Here is a 14,634-nt window from a genome sequence, read left to right on the forward strand (position 1 = left end):
ACAGGATCAGTCACAATTTTACAGATTAAATTTGGTATAGTATATACATGTAGACCTGTGCTAATAGGTATGTACAATAGACTTTCCTTTGAATACACCAGTGTACAAATATGTTGTCTACGTTTAAACCCTGCCCTCACCCTACTGATGAGAGTAGCAATGTACGTCAGCAAACTAATTCCAAAGCTCTAACTTAAAGGCAACAGTATCTTCTTGATAAACTAGTTTTTTCAAGTAGTGCTGATGCCCTTTGACAGTGACATATATTAATACATGGAAGTCTGAACAAACGTTTGAATAAATAGCTGCATATTTACAGTTGCCTTTACAATGTTTGCACTCAAAGATTTACCTGTTCACAGCTCACATTATAGTTCCTTCTTGAAACCATATTGTTTCAGATCTTATAAGCATAGAGAACAAAATGTACATTTCTGTTTTTAAAAAATGGGCACTTAAGTCATTAAACATTCTTGTTGACAGGACCCGCCTTGTCTCTAGGCAACCAGCGCCCATCTCTCTTGGAGAACAGAACGTCCATGTGCTTCTGCAGTTTTTCCCTCTTAATTCTCAGTTCCTCTTCATCTTCCTGCATTTCAGAAAGAAAACAGTATTAATATAATACTATTATACACTGGTATTGCTTTAGTTGCAGGTAATATTAAGTCGTGAAACTTTTGCAGTCATTTATATTGTAGTATATAACGTAGGAGGGAAAAAGGATGTTTTCACCTTTTTTTTAACAGTTGAAACAATTCTGTAGTACTGTCGTAATACAAGGAAGAGATGTTCATGGTTGCATGATTTTGCAGTACAATAGTGAAGAGTTCACCACAAAAAGAAAATTTCGTGCAGATTTTTTTTGTGACAAATGGGTTTCTGTTTAACTGAATAACAGGTTTGGTGCTATGGCAAATGTGCACTTTAATTTGAAATGTGCTTATTTTAGATTACTTACGTCAAACCTATCCTGTTTGTAATGTAGAAACAAAAAGCATGGTTTGAGCTTATGTCTTAACACTGCAAAACAATACTATGACTCAAAACAGCTGCATGTTAGTACCATAATTTCAAATCAAATGTTACTAAGTTTTAATCATTTTGATATTATATACTGTGAATGTACCTAGTAGACATGTTATACACAAAGTCGTTTGTATTTCACACATACTATGCTACTTACATGAGAGCAAAATCCAACATACCCACAATCAACTAAAAGTTTCCTCATTTTTTATTCCTTTAGATCCTTACAAATCTACAATGTACTTGCAAGTAGCACTTGGTCATAAACTTCCACCAAACTTCCCTTGTCATAGTTACTAGTATTCCATGTGCATGATTTATCAGCAGGATGCATTGTGTTGAGACTTTTTTCCTGACAACTGTTCGGGTCAACAGTTCTCACAGTGTGTTGTAGGTTGAAAATTTTTCTCAAGAACATTGCCCTACAAGAACATCCCCATCTCATTTTTTCAGACTCTTTTGCTGACAACTGTTCAGGTGTTCTCACATAGTCTGTTGTAGGTTGAAAAATTTTCTCAAGAGCATTGCCCCACAAGAACATCCCCCTCTCATCTTTTCATTGGTTGACCAATGGAGCCAAGTTTTTACACGTACCACGTTGTGGAACCTCTCTACAAATCCTCGTTGCTGCTCTGTCTTGGTGATGCCGGTATCGTCCACCTTGTTCTGACTGCTGAGCGGCTGGGAGTACTTCAGCTGCTCCTTCCTGAGCTGGTCCGAGGACAGCGACTGTTCCATTATAAGCACAATCTGGGCCCACTGCAGTTCCAGAGAGAATAGATAGGAGGCTCATGCACAAGAAAACTCAACTGTATAATGTTGTCCTTTGACCATAGTGAGAGTCAACAATGTTTTTCAATACTGCTTGCCAACTCTGTAATTGATTGCCTATGAGCCATTATGGAATTCATCATAGAATTGACTCAATTCTTTTGGTTAGCCACTGGTTTGTACAGTTATAACTTGGAAAAAGTATAACTTATGGAAGAAGTGCCGCCTTGGCCTCAACCCCCCCAGCCAAAAAAACAATGCACACAAAGTGGCATATTCTGATAGCTGGACTATACAGTAGTGCCACCAATATTTAATGTTGTAAAGTAACCAGTAGGAGGTTGCACCTGTCTGAGCCACTCTTTCCTGGTCTCCTGGATGGACTGGTAGGTGTTCCCCATCATGGCAATCAGCATGTTGATTAACAGGATGGTTACCAGCCCCATGTACAGCATAAACACAGCCTGAACAAACACAAAGTCAGCTGTAGGTACAGTATGGCTACCAGCCCCATGTACAGCATAAACACAGCCTGAACAAGCACAAAGTCAGCTGTAGGTACAGTATGGCAGCGAACATTAAAACAGACATTCTAGTTAATCAAAAGTCATCTCCTAAGTCACTGGGCCTCCAAACTTCATTTTTCAACAACATCTACTACAACTATTCTTCATTTTTGCCATATATCACACACCTTTGCCAGAAAGGGGTGCCTGATGTGGTCAAAGGTTTCATACATGTCGGCAAATTCTCCGAAGGACATCACGATCATCCCCATGATGGACTCGAGCGGGTCCGCGAACTGGTTGTAGGTCAGAGTGGACCTGGCCGCTCGGAAGATCACAAACATCACTAGAGGCAAACAAAAGCAAACAAACTGAGTGATGTTACAGTAATATGCAAGTATAACACTGTGGAAGGCTGTTCAGTACCAAGGTGGGAGGGTACAGGATAGTACAAGGCAGTGGAAGGCTATTCAGTACCAAAGAGCGGAGGGTACAGAATAGTACAGGGCAGTGGAAGGCCGTTCAGTACCAAGGTGGGGAGAGTACAGGATAGTACAGGGTGGTGGAATACTGTTCAGTACCAAGGTGGGGAGGGTACAGGATAGTACAGGGTGGTGGAAGGCTGTTCAGTAGCAAGGTGGGAGGGTACAGGATAGTACAGGGGAGTGGAAGACTGTTCAGTACCAAGGTGGGGAGGGTACAGGATAGTACAGGGGAGTGGAAGGCTGTTCAGTACCAAGGTGGGAGGGTACAGGATAGTACAGGTTGGTGGAAGGCTGTTCAGTAGCAAGGTGGGAGGGTACAGGATAGTACAGGGCAGCGGAAGGCTGTTCAGTAGCAAGGTAAGGGGGTGAAGATAAAACAAGGTTATTTGGAACAGTTTTCTGCTTTCCTGTAATACTTGTATGTTCTATTAATGTCAGACTTGGCAAAGAATTATACCAGACGAGTTTTCCATTACTCTTGACGACAGCACCTACCTTGTGAGAAAGCCATCACAAACACTGCATAAATGATGAGGAACCTCAGGATATCCCCTTTCAGCATCTTGTAGATCATCACCACAAATGGCCCCACCAACTTAAACCCCCTGGAAATAGAACAACAGTTGTGTCACATAATACTGTAAATCACAATTTTTCGCAGTACCTTTATATTCGCTGTCATTTCTGCACCAGGAACTTATCATTAATGTGCACAAATAATTCGCTGACTTTCCTTTTGCTGCACCTGCCACTTCCACAAACATGTCCCTTTTTCTTAGACCATGAACTCTTGCTACAAGAACAAAAGTCTTAACTTAAAACAGTAACGTTTGAGTGTACGCTGAAACCTTGCACTCACCTGAAGAAGAAGAGGAAGTAAGGTGTGGTTGTACAGATAGTGAGGATGCACACCACGTCCTCATACTGAGGAGCGCAGGCCGCCCTGCCTGGGATCATCATCATCACAAACACACAGGAGATCACGTACAGGGTCTTGGCTGGAGCTGTCAGCTGGAGGACACATAGAGGAGACAAGGTAAAACACTATACTACTGGTAGGTTATGGTATGGTACGTCAACAACAATTGGAATGTTGGGTGAGCATCAAGACCTGACATCCTTCTGGTTGCCAAAGAGACAGCAATACTAGTAGTTTTGAGAGTTTTCAAAATCTGAACTTAGTCTCTGTGCTCAAGGGTTTTAACATATGAATGAAAAAAATAGTACATTATGTCATGTAAAGTTTTCTAAAAATTGACTGTTGACAGGACAGAGCAGCATAATTATGTCTTCATAACACAAGGTTGTTTATTATGTACTTACCAGCCCCAGTAGGAAAGTCTTGATTCCCTGATGGTAGATCTCCATGGCTGAAGACAGTAGGACCAGCACAGCTCCCAGTAGGGTCAGGATCTCCATGGCCAGACGTACCTAGCAACAGTCAATGCCCGTTATGGTCAAAGTGTATTTTAAGTGTAATTTGTGTATTACAAAGTGTATGGCAGTCAATATGTACTAGTATTATAGCCAAGGTGTATTGCGTGCCATCAAAGTGCATTACAGTATATGTATGTTACAGTCTAGGTGTATTACAGCTGAAGTGTGGAGGATACAGGATAGTACAGGGTGGTGGAAGGCTGTTTAGTACCAAGGTGGGGAGGGTACAGGATAGTACAAGTTGGTGGAAGGCTGTTTAGTACCAAGGTGGGGAGGGTACATATAGAATACAACACGGGGTATTCCGTATCGCTTGAGGTATCGGCTCGACCACGATGCGGAATACACCGTGTTGTATTTTATTTATGTCATACCCACCCAAGAAAACACGCCTTTCATTGCAAGATGAGCCAAAAGTTGGTGCCACTGAACCCTAAACTGCAACAACATCAATTCCAACGTCCGGATTCTGTATTCGAATTTTCGAAAGGGGCACACGAGCTTAGGGTGAAACGCGTTCGAATCGTTTTATGGAACCAGGGAAGCGTTCGATAACGAGTTCCGGACCGGGCTGTACCGTAAAGTACGACCTACTCCTAACCATGGTTGTGGGGCATTCGCATATTGTTTGGGAGGTCAAATTGGTGAATGTGTTTAGGGGTTTAGCTACATGTCCCATACCTTGTCTTGAGGTGTGACCAGGGCCTGCAGGTAACATGGGTCATACACAGTCTGGTTCACCAGCGTCGTTGTCCCGTTGATGATGATGATGGTTCCATTTTCATCCGTCTGGTTCACAGTCTGGGTTGTTGTTCCCAGACTCTACGTGAAGTGGACGAATAAAATGATTGTGAACATTGCAAATGCACAAAGAAACTGTTGCAACTTACACTGAGCCCATCTCTTACTATTAATCATTTATTTCCAAACAACTTTGTTCCCTTTCCTTTGATGTCTGTACGATAATGATTGAATGGATCCTATATGCTATTTGACCTTGAAAAGTATGGCCTGATAGTTGTTGACGGCACTACATTTTGACGGCAACTCAATAGACATAGATCAATACGTACCACATGAGGCCGCAGGAAGAAGGCAGTTGTCAGAAATATCAGGTAGATGAAAAACGCCACAAATCGCCAGTAAAACCTGTAGATTTAAGGCAAAGATGGGTCACTGATTGTTACAGAACAACAATTCAACAGAAACGTTCACAAAAACCCAATGCCCATGTATTATCATGGAGTCCAGCAGACTTGCTTGGTTGTACTTTTTTTTTACAATCACAGAAAGTTGGAGGCTTTATTCACCTTTTTCTGGCATAAGTCTTCCACTTTGCACGCAGGAGATTGTAGATCAGGCCATCTATCATGTCAACATGCTTCGCCTGGTCCTGAAGCATCAAAAATATAACAGGAACACTTAATACAAGGTTCACATCAATGTGTCGATTTGTCTCAAAAATATGTGATGAAAAATACTTTCTTTTTGTTGAGGATCCTTGAGGGTTTGGTACATTCGCAGTATTGCATTGAACTTAAGGATATTATGTCCAAAATAAGTGATGAAAACAGCCTAGTACACAAAATTGGGTACAAAATGTATGTGAAATGTGAAATGTGCATTTCACTTTGTAAAAACATCTGTCAACATACCCCTTGGATGATGAGGGAGAGTGCAGACTTCTTGTTGATTTCTCCTGTAGGTGTGATCTGTAGGACAGGAATGGCAGCAGAAATGTTTAAACTTCAGGTAAAATGTGATATCACTGATAAAATTCTGCCTTACTAGGCTTGATATCAATACCACAACTGCCATTTCAATCACTGTAATCCGTATCTTGCTATACTTTGGCCCGATTTACATGTGCGTCGTTTATATGTGTTGGGCGTGAAACAATGAGCATGCGCGCGCGGCGCCGCACTGCGCGTTTTGTGCGACAGATTTTTTAGCGTGTAAACAACCTCCGCCACAGACACACAGCGCTGCGCGGCAGTTTTCCTGTGGCACCTCCTGGACGTGCCACAGAAAAACGACGTACGTGTAAATCGGGCCTTAGTCTAACCCCACCTCTTCCCACATGACTTCAATGAAAAGTGGCCAGCAGGCTGGTTTGAATATTTCATGAAACAAACAAACAAAGGCTCAAACAAACAAACAATAACTCACGGTGTCCAGGTCGGTGAGGTTGTAAGCAGCACATGTGACCTCCCCGTACGTCCAGTAGACCTCCCTCTCCGTCTCCAGGATGTGCTGAAACATCTTCTTCCTGCCCAGTTTGGAGGCCAGGGTCAGCGGGGTCAGACCCTGCCGGTTCTTCACACAGGGCGAGGCACCACTCTCCAACGCAAGGTTATACATTTTCTATAAAAATTTAAAGAATAATAAAAGCATTTATTTAAGTGTGGTGTGAGTTTCTCACAACAGAGAGGAATAAATCTTGATTCTTGTCAACTTTGATTTACATCTTAAAGTTTGCAGTACCAGTGTTATCTGCTAGGTGCACTCTTTCCAGTTAACTGGAGTTGGTAACTTGTATGATGTGCCATCAAAGTGCATCACAGTATGTGTATGTTTACAGTCTAGGTGTATTACAGCTAAAGTGTGGAGGATACAGAATAGTACAGGGTGGTGGAAGGCTGTTCAGTACCAAGGAGGGTAGGGTACAGGATAGTACAGGGCAGTGGAAAACTATATACAAGATGTATTCAGTTTTGTTTAACCAAAGAGGTTAAACTTAAAGAGTATAATATACATGTACTTCTAGTAGACTGTGGTCTTGAGAATGGTAAGAACTTGAAATTCTACTGCAACAATATTTGTTTATTTGTTTGTTTGAACCATTCTTTATTCAAGAGATGCTCAAGTTGGCCTTCAATAATAATAATTTGTGTTACATTGTATTATCATATAATACTTTATTGTTAAGAAAAGAAGAATGATCTGGAGCACGTACAGGTTTGTTCTGTATGACCATGTGGTGCAGCACAGTGTTGCCGTTGTTGTCGGCCAGGTTAGGGTTGGCTCCAGCCTTCCTCAGGAGGTTAAACATCTCCTTCTGTTCCAAACAGGCTGCAAAGGACAGTGGGTACTCCCCCCAGTATGTATACCTGGACAGAACACATGGTGAAAATCTTGAAATGCTACATTTTGTATCTCTTTGAAAGGAGGGAAATTCTTGAGATTCTACTCTAACTTTGTCCTTCTTCAGATAAAAGTTCTCTTTCGTTGCCAAAAGATTAGACATCCTTCTACCATCTATAATTGAATGATCACTTGTTACTTTAAAGTTTAACTTTGCTTAACTTAACTTTTTCATATCCTTTTTCTGAATCTCTTCAATTCAATATCCCCATTGCAAAGATTGAGAACTTTGTGAGTCACATTTCAACGAAATCTCTATTACAAGAGGAAAATAAGGTCAGGATGGTACATACCCCTCATAGTTTGTCTCCATGGACACCTTAACCCACTCATGTTCCAAGGAGTCCTCTCTTGTCCCCTTCTGGTCCTCTGGACAGAAGAAGTTTCCACAGCATCTCTCTGGAGAAGGTAACAGTGATGAATAGTGAATAATTATTGTCTTTAAGGTGTAATTTCATATTAAGGTATTTAACTTGAGATTTTATGAATGTGTATTTAGTGTTTACTGCTATGTTTCTTATTAGAATATGTGATACTAGTGTTTTTAAGTTTCACGTTATAACGTGTTTTGACTACATTTGTAATGAATCGGCAATTCGGCCTTCGAGCTGCAATTTATATTTGAATAAACGATTCATCATCATCATCAAAATATTTATACCTGGCAGTTTACGAGTTAGTTTGCTGTATCTCCAAGCAGAATTGTTTCGCTGGCCATGGCAATATCCAATAGAGAAGACAGTATCCAACAATGACCCAGATTGATTGAACACCTTTTGATTCTATTAATCTTTGCTAGCCCTCAAAAATTTGAATATTTTTTTTATATCGTGATAAATAAATCATGATAAATTGATCTTATTGGAGATCACCTTTATCTGGTGGGAAGCTTACCTGTTACACTCGCTCCATGGTCGACAAAATATTTGACCATGTCTTGGTCCTCACTTACTATTGCCATATGAAGGGGAGCCTCACCTGTACATAAGTATAAAATAAGAGGTGTTTAGAAAGGGTGTTTATTAGAAACAGGTGTTTATTAGAAACAGGTGTTTATTAGAAACAGGTGTTTATTAGAAACAGGTGTTTATTACAGACAGGCATTTATTACAGACAGGTGTTTATTACACAGATGAGTTACAGCTGGTAAAGATATTCTAATTGTTGGAGGACATTTGAAAGCTCCTGCGAAACATTTTCCCATGTACCAAGGAGCCCTGCTGTCCACAGAATAAGGTGATGTCTTTGCCAAGTTTTTAGAGATTTGAACCATTGGCCTGACTTTAACAACACTGATTTGATGGGGCTGGTTCAAGTCATATAAAGATAAAATGGATGGCAGACTCTTCATGAATCATCTGTCAGTAGGTTTGATTTGAGTGATGAAGTGAAAAGACAAAATCAGCCTTTCAAAATTACGACATGTAAAGTATGCACCTTGATTTGCGAATCACGTTTCAACATTCGAAAAGCTTGTTGTCGCAACGGGATACAAATTCCTTCCTTTGTCGTGTTTCCTGTTTTTCAGCGCGTGAATGGCGGGGACCTTGACAAGGCCGCCTTTTCAGGAGAATAATTGCCTGATCCGCTTCATTTCGCGAAAGTAATGGTCGCCTTGGTTAGGCCACGCCGTACGTGACAACTTGGACGTGGTACGGATGAGGTGAAGTAAGTGTCAGGGGCACTGATGCATAACAGCGACCCCGCGCCCTCCGATACGCACCACTTCGCCAAAATGACACGTTTCAATTAACTCGTCGAAAATCCCTCATTATCAGTTCCTTCCAGGCATGAAACCCGGTATCGAGGAGCAGCGCCATCGATTTAACTAATCTCAGCAAACACCACCGTGTGGACACAGCTAATCCCACCTTCATTAAGAATGTGGTCGTCGCGGCGACCATATCTCCAGGAAGGGGGCAAAGTACATCACAGCTGAAAGGCTGGGATTAATCGCCATGGCAACAAGGAGCCGAATTGGAGCCAGACAATCCTAATGACAGGAATATTTGACGGGGTTTGTCGGTAAACTTTGAGACGGGATCACGGTGGGGACTTACCAGTTTGATTGATAATCTTCTTCCCGACTATAAAAAACACGACTTTCGAGCTTTAAAAGCTGAACAAAGTTAGCACGGCAGTGTTTATGTTGGCTAATGAGTGTTGTAGTTTCCCATAGTAGTCAGGCCTGTGTACTGAAGCATCTGTCAGGGTAACCATGGGTGAGTAGACCTAATGCTTGACAAAGTTGGCGATGGTGATGTTGGGTAACGTAATGCTTTACACACAATTAAGTAGTGTGCTGAGATCGATCCCTGTGCTAGAGAAATGTTTCCGACTATGTACAATACTTCTACGTTATCAATATCAAAAAAGTTTTGCCACCTATTGACTTCATATAGCATTTGTTTGTTTCTTTGTTTCACATAACCAGTAATTATACATCCATGGTTTGATCTACTCTCACTGGTAAGGTCCTCTTTTCGATGTGTGGTGGGATCTTTAACATGCTCGAGGTGTGGTTCTCTTCAAAAACGGGCCCTCTGGCTTTATGTGCCATCTAAGAGAATCTCTAACTAAAGCTAGGAACTCATTTTCTAGCCCACGAGTTGAGTTGGGAAATAGGACTGGTATAAAGTGTTTTTCCCAAGGGCAGAACATTGAGGTCTGCTATCAATTCAAACTCAGAATTCTAACTCAACACCACAAGACTAAATTGCCACCAAGTTTAACATTAGTAGGATGCCCAGACCCTACTGCTGCATTTCTCACAATTGAGATTGATGCAGTCCTGCAGATTACATTGAGAAAACTCACCATAATACTCCTCGCTGACATAGATGTCGTTAACGAGTTTAGGGAAGGCATCCACAAGTCTCTTGGCCAGCTCGTTGTGTACCTGTGTGCCGTTCAGGAAGCACAGGTGCAGGATGGTCTCCCCCACCGAACCTCGCTTCTCCAGGTCCCAACACACATCTCTCCACTGGCCGTCTGAGTTGGAGGCCAAGAGAAGAGGATAAATGTCATATAATATTTTTATTAAAGGTAGTATTTTTGTTTGCTTGTTTGTTTGTTTTGCATGACCACTAAACCGCCTTTCGAGGTGTAACACATGTACACCTGTCCAGTTTTGTACATGTACATGTATGTACAAGCTGCGTAAGACCAGTTTGAACCACTCACACCGGGAAGAACCCCTACTCTTTTCAATAAGTGCGGTGGTTTCTTTAACGTGCGTGGCGTGTGGCTCTCCCAAAACATGGCACCTCCATTTAACGTCCTATCTGCAGGGACATCCCTAACCGAAACTAGGTACCCATTTCCACCTGATTGAAATGAAGAAAGTAGTGATGCATACCTAAACACAATTTTAGGTTCAGGTCCAGATTCAAGTCCAGAGGTTTAGGTTCAGTTCCGGACTTGTAAGTCCGGACCTAAACCCATGGCATATACAAAATTTCATGTTGGCAACCTTGCAATGTTGTCTTGGTGAAACTTTGGCCACATAACATGGAGGCCGACACTTGACGATGCCCGATGGCAATGTTTTCTTCATTTTGCAGCAAAGATTTTGCAATCTACAGAAGATTTTAGGTGGTTTGGAAGGAAAAGGGGTATGTGAAATGGTCTTTTGTGGCCTCTGTAAAAATGTGGTGGTTCGGGACTAGCCTGAACTAGTTCGGACACACCTATTAATGGTTCGAGAAATTGATAGTCCAGCCGGACGGGTAATAAGTCCGGACTCGGTTCTTGACCTTTAGGTTTTTTTGGACTTGAACCTAAACATTCTTACAAGTCCGGATCCAAGTCCAGTGAACCGGTATGCATCACTAGAAGAAAGTCGTGTAAAGTGCCTTTGCCAAGGGCACAAGACCGGTGACATGGGTCTGAGATATTCAATTTCTTGTTACTTAAGTCTCTGAATCATGAGGAGTGATTCTGGCAGTTTTTGTTTTTTTTTAGTTTGCTATATTTTGTCACTTCCTCTGAATGAAAGTGGAAAAAGAAAAAAAAACATGAACAGAAACATGACCCTTACTTTGTGATGCTTTACGCCTCCATGTTCCAGGCACAACTTGTAATGTACAAAATAGGAACAAAATTCTTTTTAAATACATGTAGTTTTGGTAAGTATTCCCAAACCACAGTTTAACTATATACACAAATGTATACAAACAATTTTCATGCATTGAGTACCTTTTGAACTTAACAAATTGTAAATTAGCTGAAATTCACCAATCCAACATTCTATGATGAAGGTTTGCAGGTTGAGAATAAGCTCTGTTGATCATGTCATTGAAAGCAGCTTGTGCAAGTGAGAATGTTTGGTTGTGCTAAGCTTCACAGAAATTTTCAAAGAAAGAGATCATAAGAATACAATGCACACAAAACTTCATCCAGTCTTGTAATGGGCCAACTTCACTTATAGACCTGTTCTCTTTCTTGCTGATGTAATTAAACTACCACCACAGACAAGGTTTTGGGGTAAGTCAGCTACCAGTTCTGACTTTGATGGTACAACATGCAATAATGTTCAAATACTAATTTCATACATAACCTGGTGGTATTGGTAATTTTCAACAACTGATCTTAATTATAATCTATGATCATGAATTCTACCATCAGATTTCTGATCAAACTTTTCAAATTATTCATCAACATTAAACGTTGATTAAATGTAATTTGAAGTCTGTGACACATTAGAAAGGGAACAGGTCTTAAGCCATGCATAATTGTCCAGTGCTGGACCTTGCCATGCTGAGAGGGAGAGAGCATTTTCAGTGGACTAAAAACCTGACCATCTTACCATAACGTACACTAGTTCTCACACTGTTGAAGCGCAAGAAACCTGGCAGGTGACGGCACATTTTAGTAAAACCCATTTTTTGTTAGCCTGGTAACCTAATCTACATGACAACTTGAGCTGCTATGTCTCTTTTAATCCTCTTTGCAAATTGGGGAGGACGAAAGAGACTAGGCAGCTAAAATAGGCTGGGACACCTAATTATATCTACCAGTCATGTCTTAATCATTAAAATCAAAACGACAATCTTGAGTTATGAAAAAAATATGATTATAGTACTTTCCAATATAGTTCTTAAAGATTTCATCTTCACAAGATACAGTAGTAAAATGTTTTGATTGAACATTACAGATAAGAACAAAATTCTACTCTAAATTTTGAACATGATTTTGTCTTTAAAATTTCAAGGGCACCATGGCCAGGTTGAGGACCTAGTTATATTTCAACTTGTCCCACAAATACGTACTGATTGCATTATCTTTAAAAAAAGCTTGTTTCATTTATAAATGCATTCATTTATTTAATTTTTACTCTATTTCCACAGTAATAGAGATATAAGACTTTTGTCACATCAAAACACTGACCTTGCTCGTTGTGAACAGGGTCCATCAGGGCTGATACAGAGTTGCTCTTATGTCCCAGTCCAAACCCTCCTGTTTTCTTCTTCTTATCCTCCTGGGGGCGTGTCCTCATGCGGTCTCTGTTCCTGGCCATGATCAGCTGTTTGATCGGAACCTTCTTACCCGCTCCTTCGTTATACAGGAACGGCCCCACCTGGGAAATATCACAGAACAAAACATGTCCTGAATGAGATATCAGAGATTTCAGACTTCTCTATGTTATAACGTTAATCCTTTTAAAAGACCTTTGACCTCCTGTCATAATCTGCCTGACAATTTTCCACCCACCTGTAACCAAGTACTCTGTCTGGACAAGCAGACACACAAACCCACAGCTTAACCACCCAAAACAATTCTTCCGTGCCCCAAAGCAACAAGTCCCAAATGACAGATTGGATGAAGCAAATTATGAAAAGTGGACCTTCTTTAATACATATATTTGAAGACAGAGCTTCAAGTTGATTTTTAATACCTCACTTGTATATGAAAGCATGGAGGTTTTTTACCTCCATGATGAAAGACTTAGTACACTCTGTTTTCTCTGTACCTACCTTTTCCCGTATGGTCTGGTTCAACTTGCGGGACTTCTCGGCAGAAAAGAGACTCTCCCTGGTGAGTTTGACCAGCTCCCCTCCCCCTTTCAGGTCCACCAGGTCGTACAGCGGGTAGCGTTTCGCCTTGTCCGGGCCGTCTCCCTGCTGGTTCGCCTGTTCCTTCACCGCATCGTGGATCCCGCCGTGCTGGAGAGTATTTCCCATGCCGAATGTCGTACGAATGTCTCTAGATTCGACCTAGAATGTGGATAAAACGTCGATTCAGCTCTGGCGAAGTCCCAAGTCGGCCATCTTGGATATCAGATTCACACACCTGGTTGTCATGGTTACCGGGTCACATGTCGGCCCGCCTTTGTGTCCGGAGCTTTACACGGCTCAACAAGATCCAGACAGGTGGCCTCTGTAAGCCTTTGTGTGATTCTATATCTGGCGCCAGTGCATCTTTAAGGATATTGGCTCATGAAGAAACGATCATGGAACACCGAGCTAAACATCTCTGTTTTCAAGATTATACACGAAAGAAAGACATCGTGGTTGTAAAAGAAACCATCACTTGGAGATGTTTACAACGAATTAACGATAAACTCGCCACAACAGGTCACTGTTGGCGTAACCAAACAAGCTGTTTAACTTAACGCCATGCCAAACTTGGTCAGAGTGGCATGACTGCTTCGCTTGGCGTTACAGAAAGCATGCTGTGGTAAGGTACATGTTCTGGTACATGTACACCGTGCGGCGAAACTGCCTGGTCGGGTTTACGTCTGAAAACAACCCGCTGTAGCCAGTCGCGTTACGGTACATGCACATAGTTGCAAGGAAGATGTTTATACCCATTCAACTTATCTCTGAACAGATAAGGGTGAGGACAAAGAACCTTGAAACACCTGTTTCTATCTCATCTTTCGGGCGGGCCGTGGGAAGGTGCGTGTTTCTCGTCGTCCATGTCATCTCTTCATCCAACTACAAAGTTGATAGTATAGTAGTAGTCTTTAGCTTAAAAATATGCCCGAAAATCCGAGATAAATGACAAACTTTTATCCACCTTCTTCTGTTCGTCAATGTCGCTGTGGTCTTAAAGTGTTTATAAGAGGAACAAACAGTTTCATGACACAGTACGTGCGCTAGATCCTCGGTTAAAACACAAACCACTGATGGTGTTCCAAAATTGCTGCATGGTTCGCTCCCTGGCACTGTGGCCGTTTGAGGCAGGACAAAACTACACTTCAATGCTGTCCTCACGGCAACAATCCGCGGATTTGGCGGTGTATCAGACCCAGGAGGTCCTAC

General features: G+C 41.5%; 1 protein-coding gene across 1 annotated transcript in view; it reads right to left on the minus strand.

The window, feature by feature from the left end:
* Positions 1–141: 141 nt before the first annotated feature.
* The window catches only part of LOC109486783 (transient receptor potential cation channel subfamily V member 5-like), a 38,580-nt gene continuing 24,087 nt past the window's right edge, over positions 142–14,634 (minus strand). The window contains exons 6-23 of the mRNA XM_019790672.1: positions 13,345–13,584; positions 12,758–12,947; positions 10,187–10,360; positions 8,264–8,347; positions 7,663–7,768; positions 7,182–7,335; positions 6,395–6,589; positions 5,881–5,937; positions 5,536–5,618; positions 5,299–5,374; positions 4,907–5,047; positions 4,112–4,219; positions 3,648–3,799; positions 3,284–3,393; positions 2,492–2,649; positions 2,145–2,261; positions 1,621–1,785; positions 142–589 (exon numbers count right to left, since the gene is read on the minus strand). Coding sequence (XP_019646231.1) covers positions 464–589; positions 1,621–1,785; positions 2,145–2,261; positions 2,492–2,649; positions 3,284–3,393; positions 3,648–3,799; positions 4,112–4,219; positions 4,907–5,047; positions 5,299–5,374; positions 5,536–5,618; positions 5,881–5,937; positions 6,395–6,589; positions 7,182–7,335; positions 7,663–7,768; positions 8,264–8,347; positions 10,187–10,360; positions 12,758–12,947; positions 13,345–13,584 — 2,436 coding nt within the window. The 3' untranslated portion in view covers positions 142–463. The remainder of the gene's footprint in view (positions 590–1,620; positions 1,786–2,144; positions 2,262–2,491; positions 2,650–3,283; positions 3,394–3,647; positions 3,800–4,111; positions 4,220–4,906; positions 5,048–5,298; positions 5,375–5,535; positions 5,619–5,880; positions 5,938–6,394; positions 6,590–7,181; positions 7,336–7,662; positions 7,769–8,263; positions 8,348–10,186; positions 10,361–12,757; positions 12,948–13,344; positions 13,585–14,634) is intronic.

Source organism: Branchiostoma belcheri, unplaced genomic scaffold, assembly GCF_001625305.1.
Source record: "Branchiostoma belcheri isolate BF01 breed outbred unplaced genomic scaffold, Haploidv18h27 scaffold83, whole genome shotgun sequence".
NCBI classification, from domain to species: domain Eukaryota; kingdom Metazoa; phylum Chordata; class Leptocardii; order Amphioxiformes; family Branchiostomatidae; genus Branchiostoma; species Branchiostoma belcheri.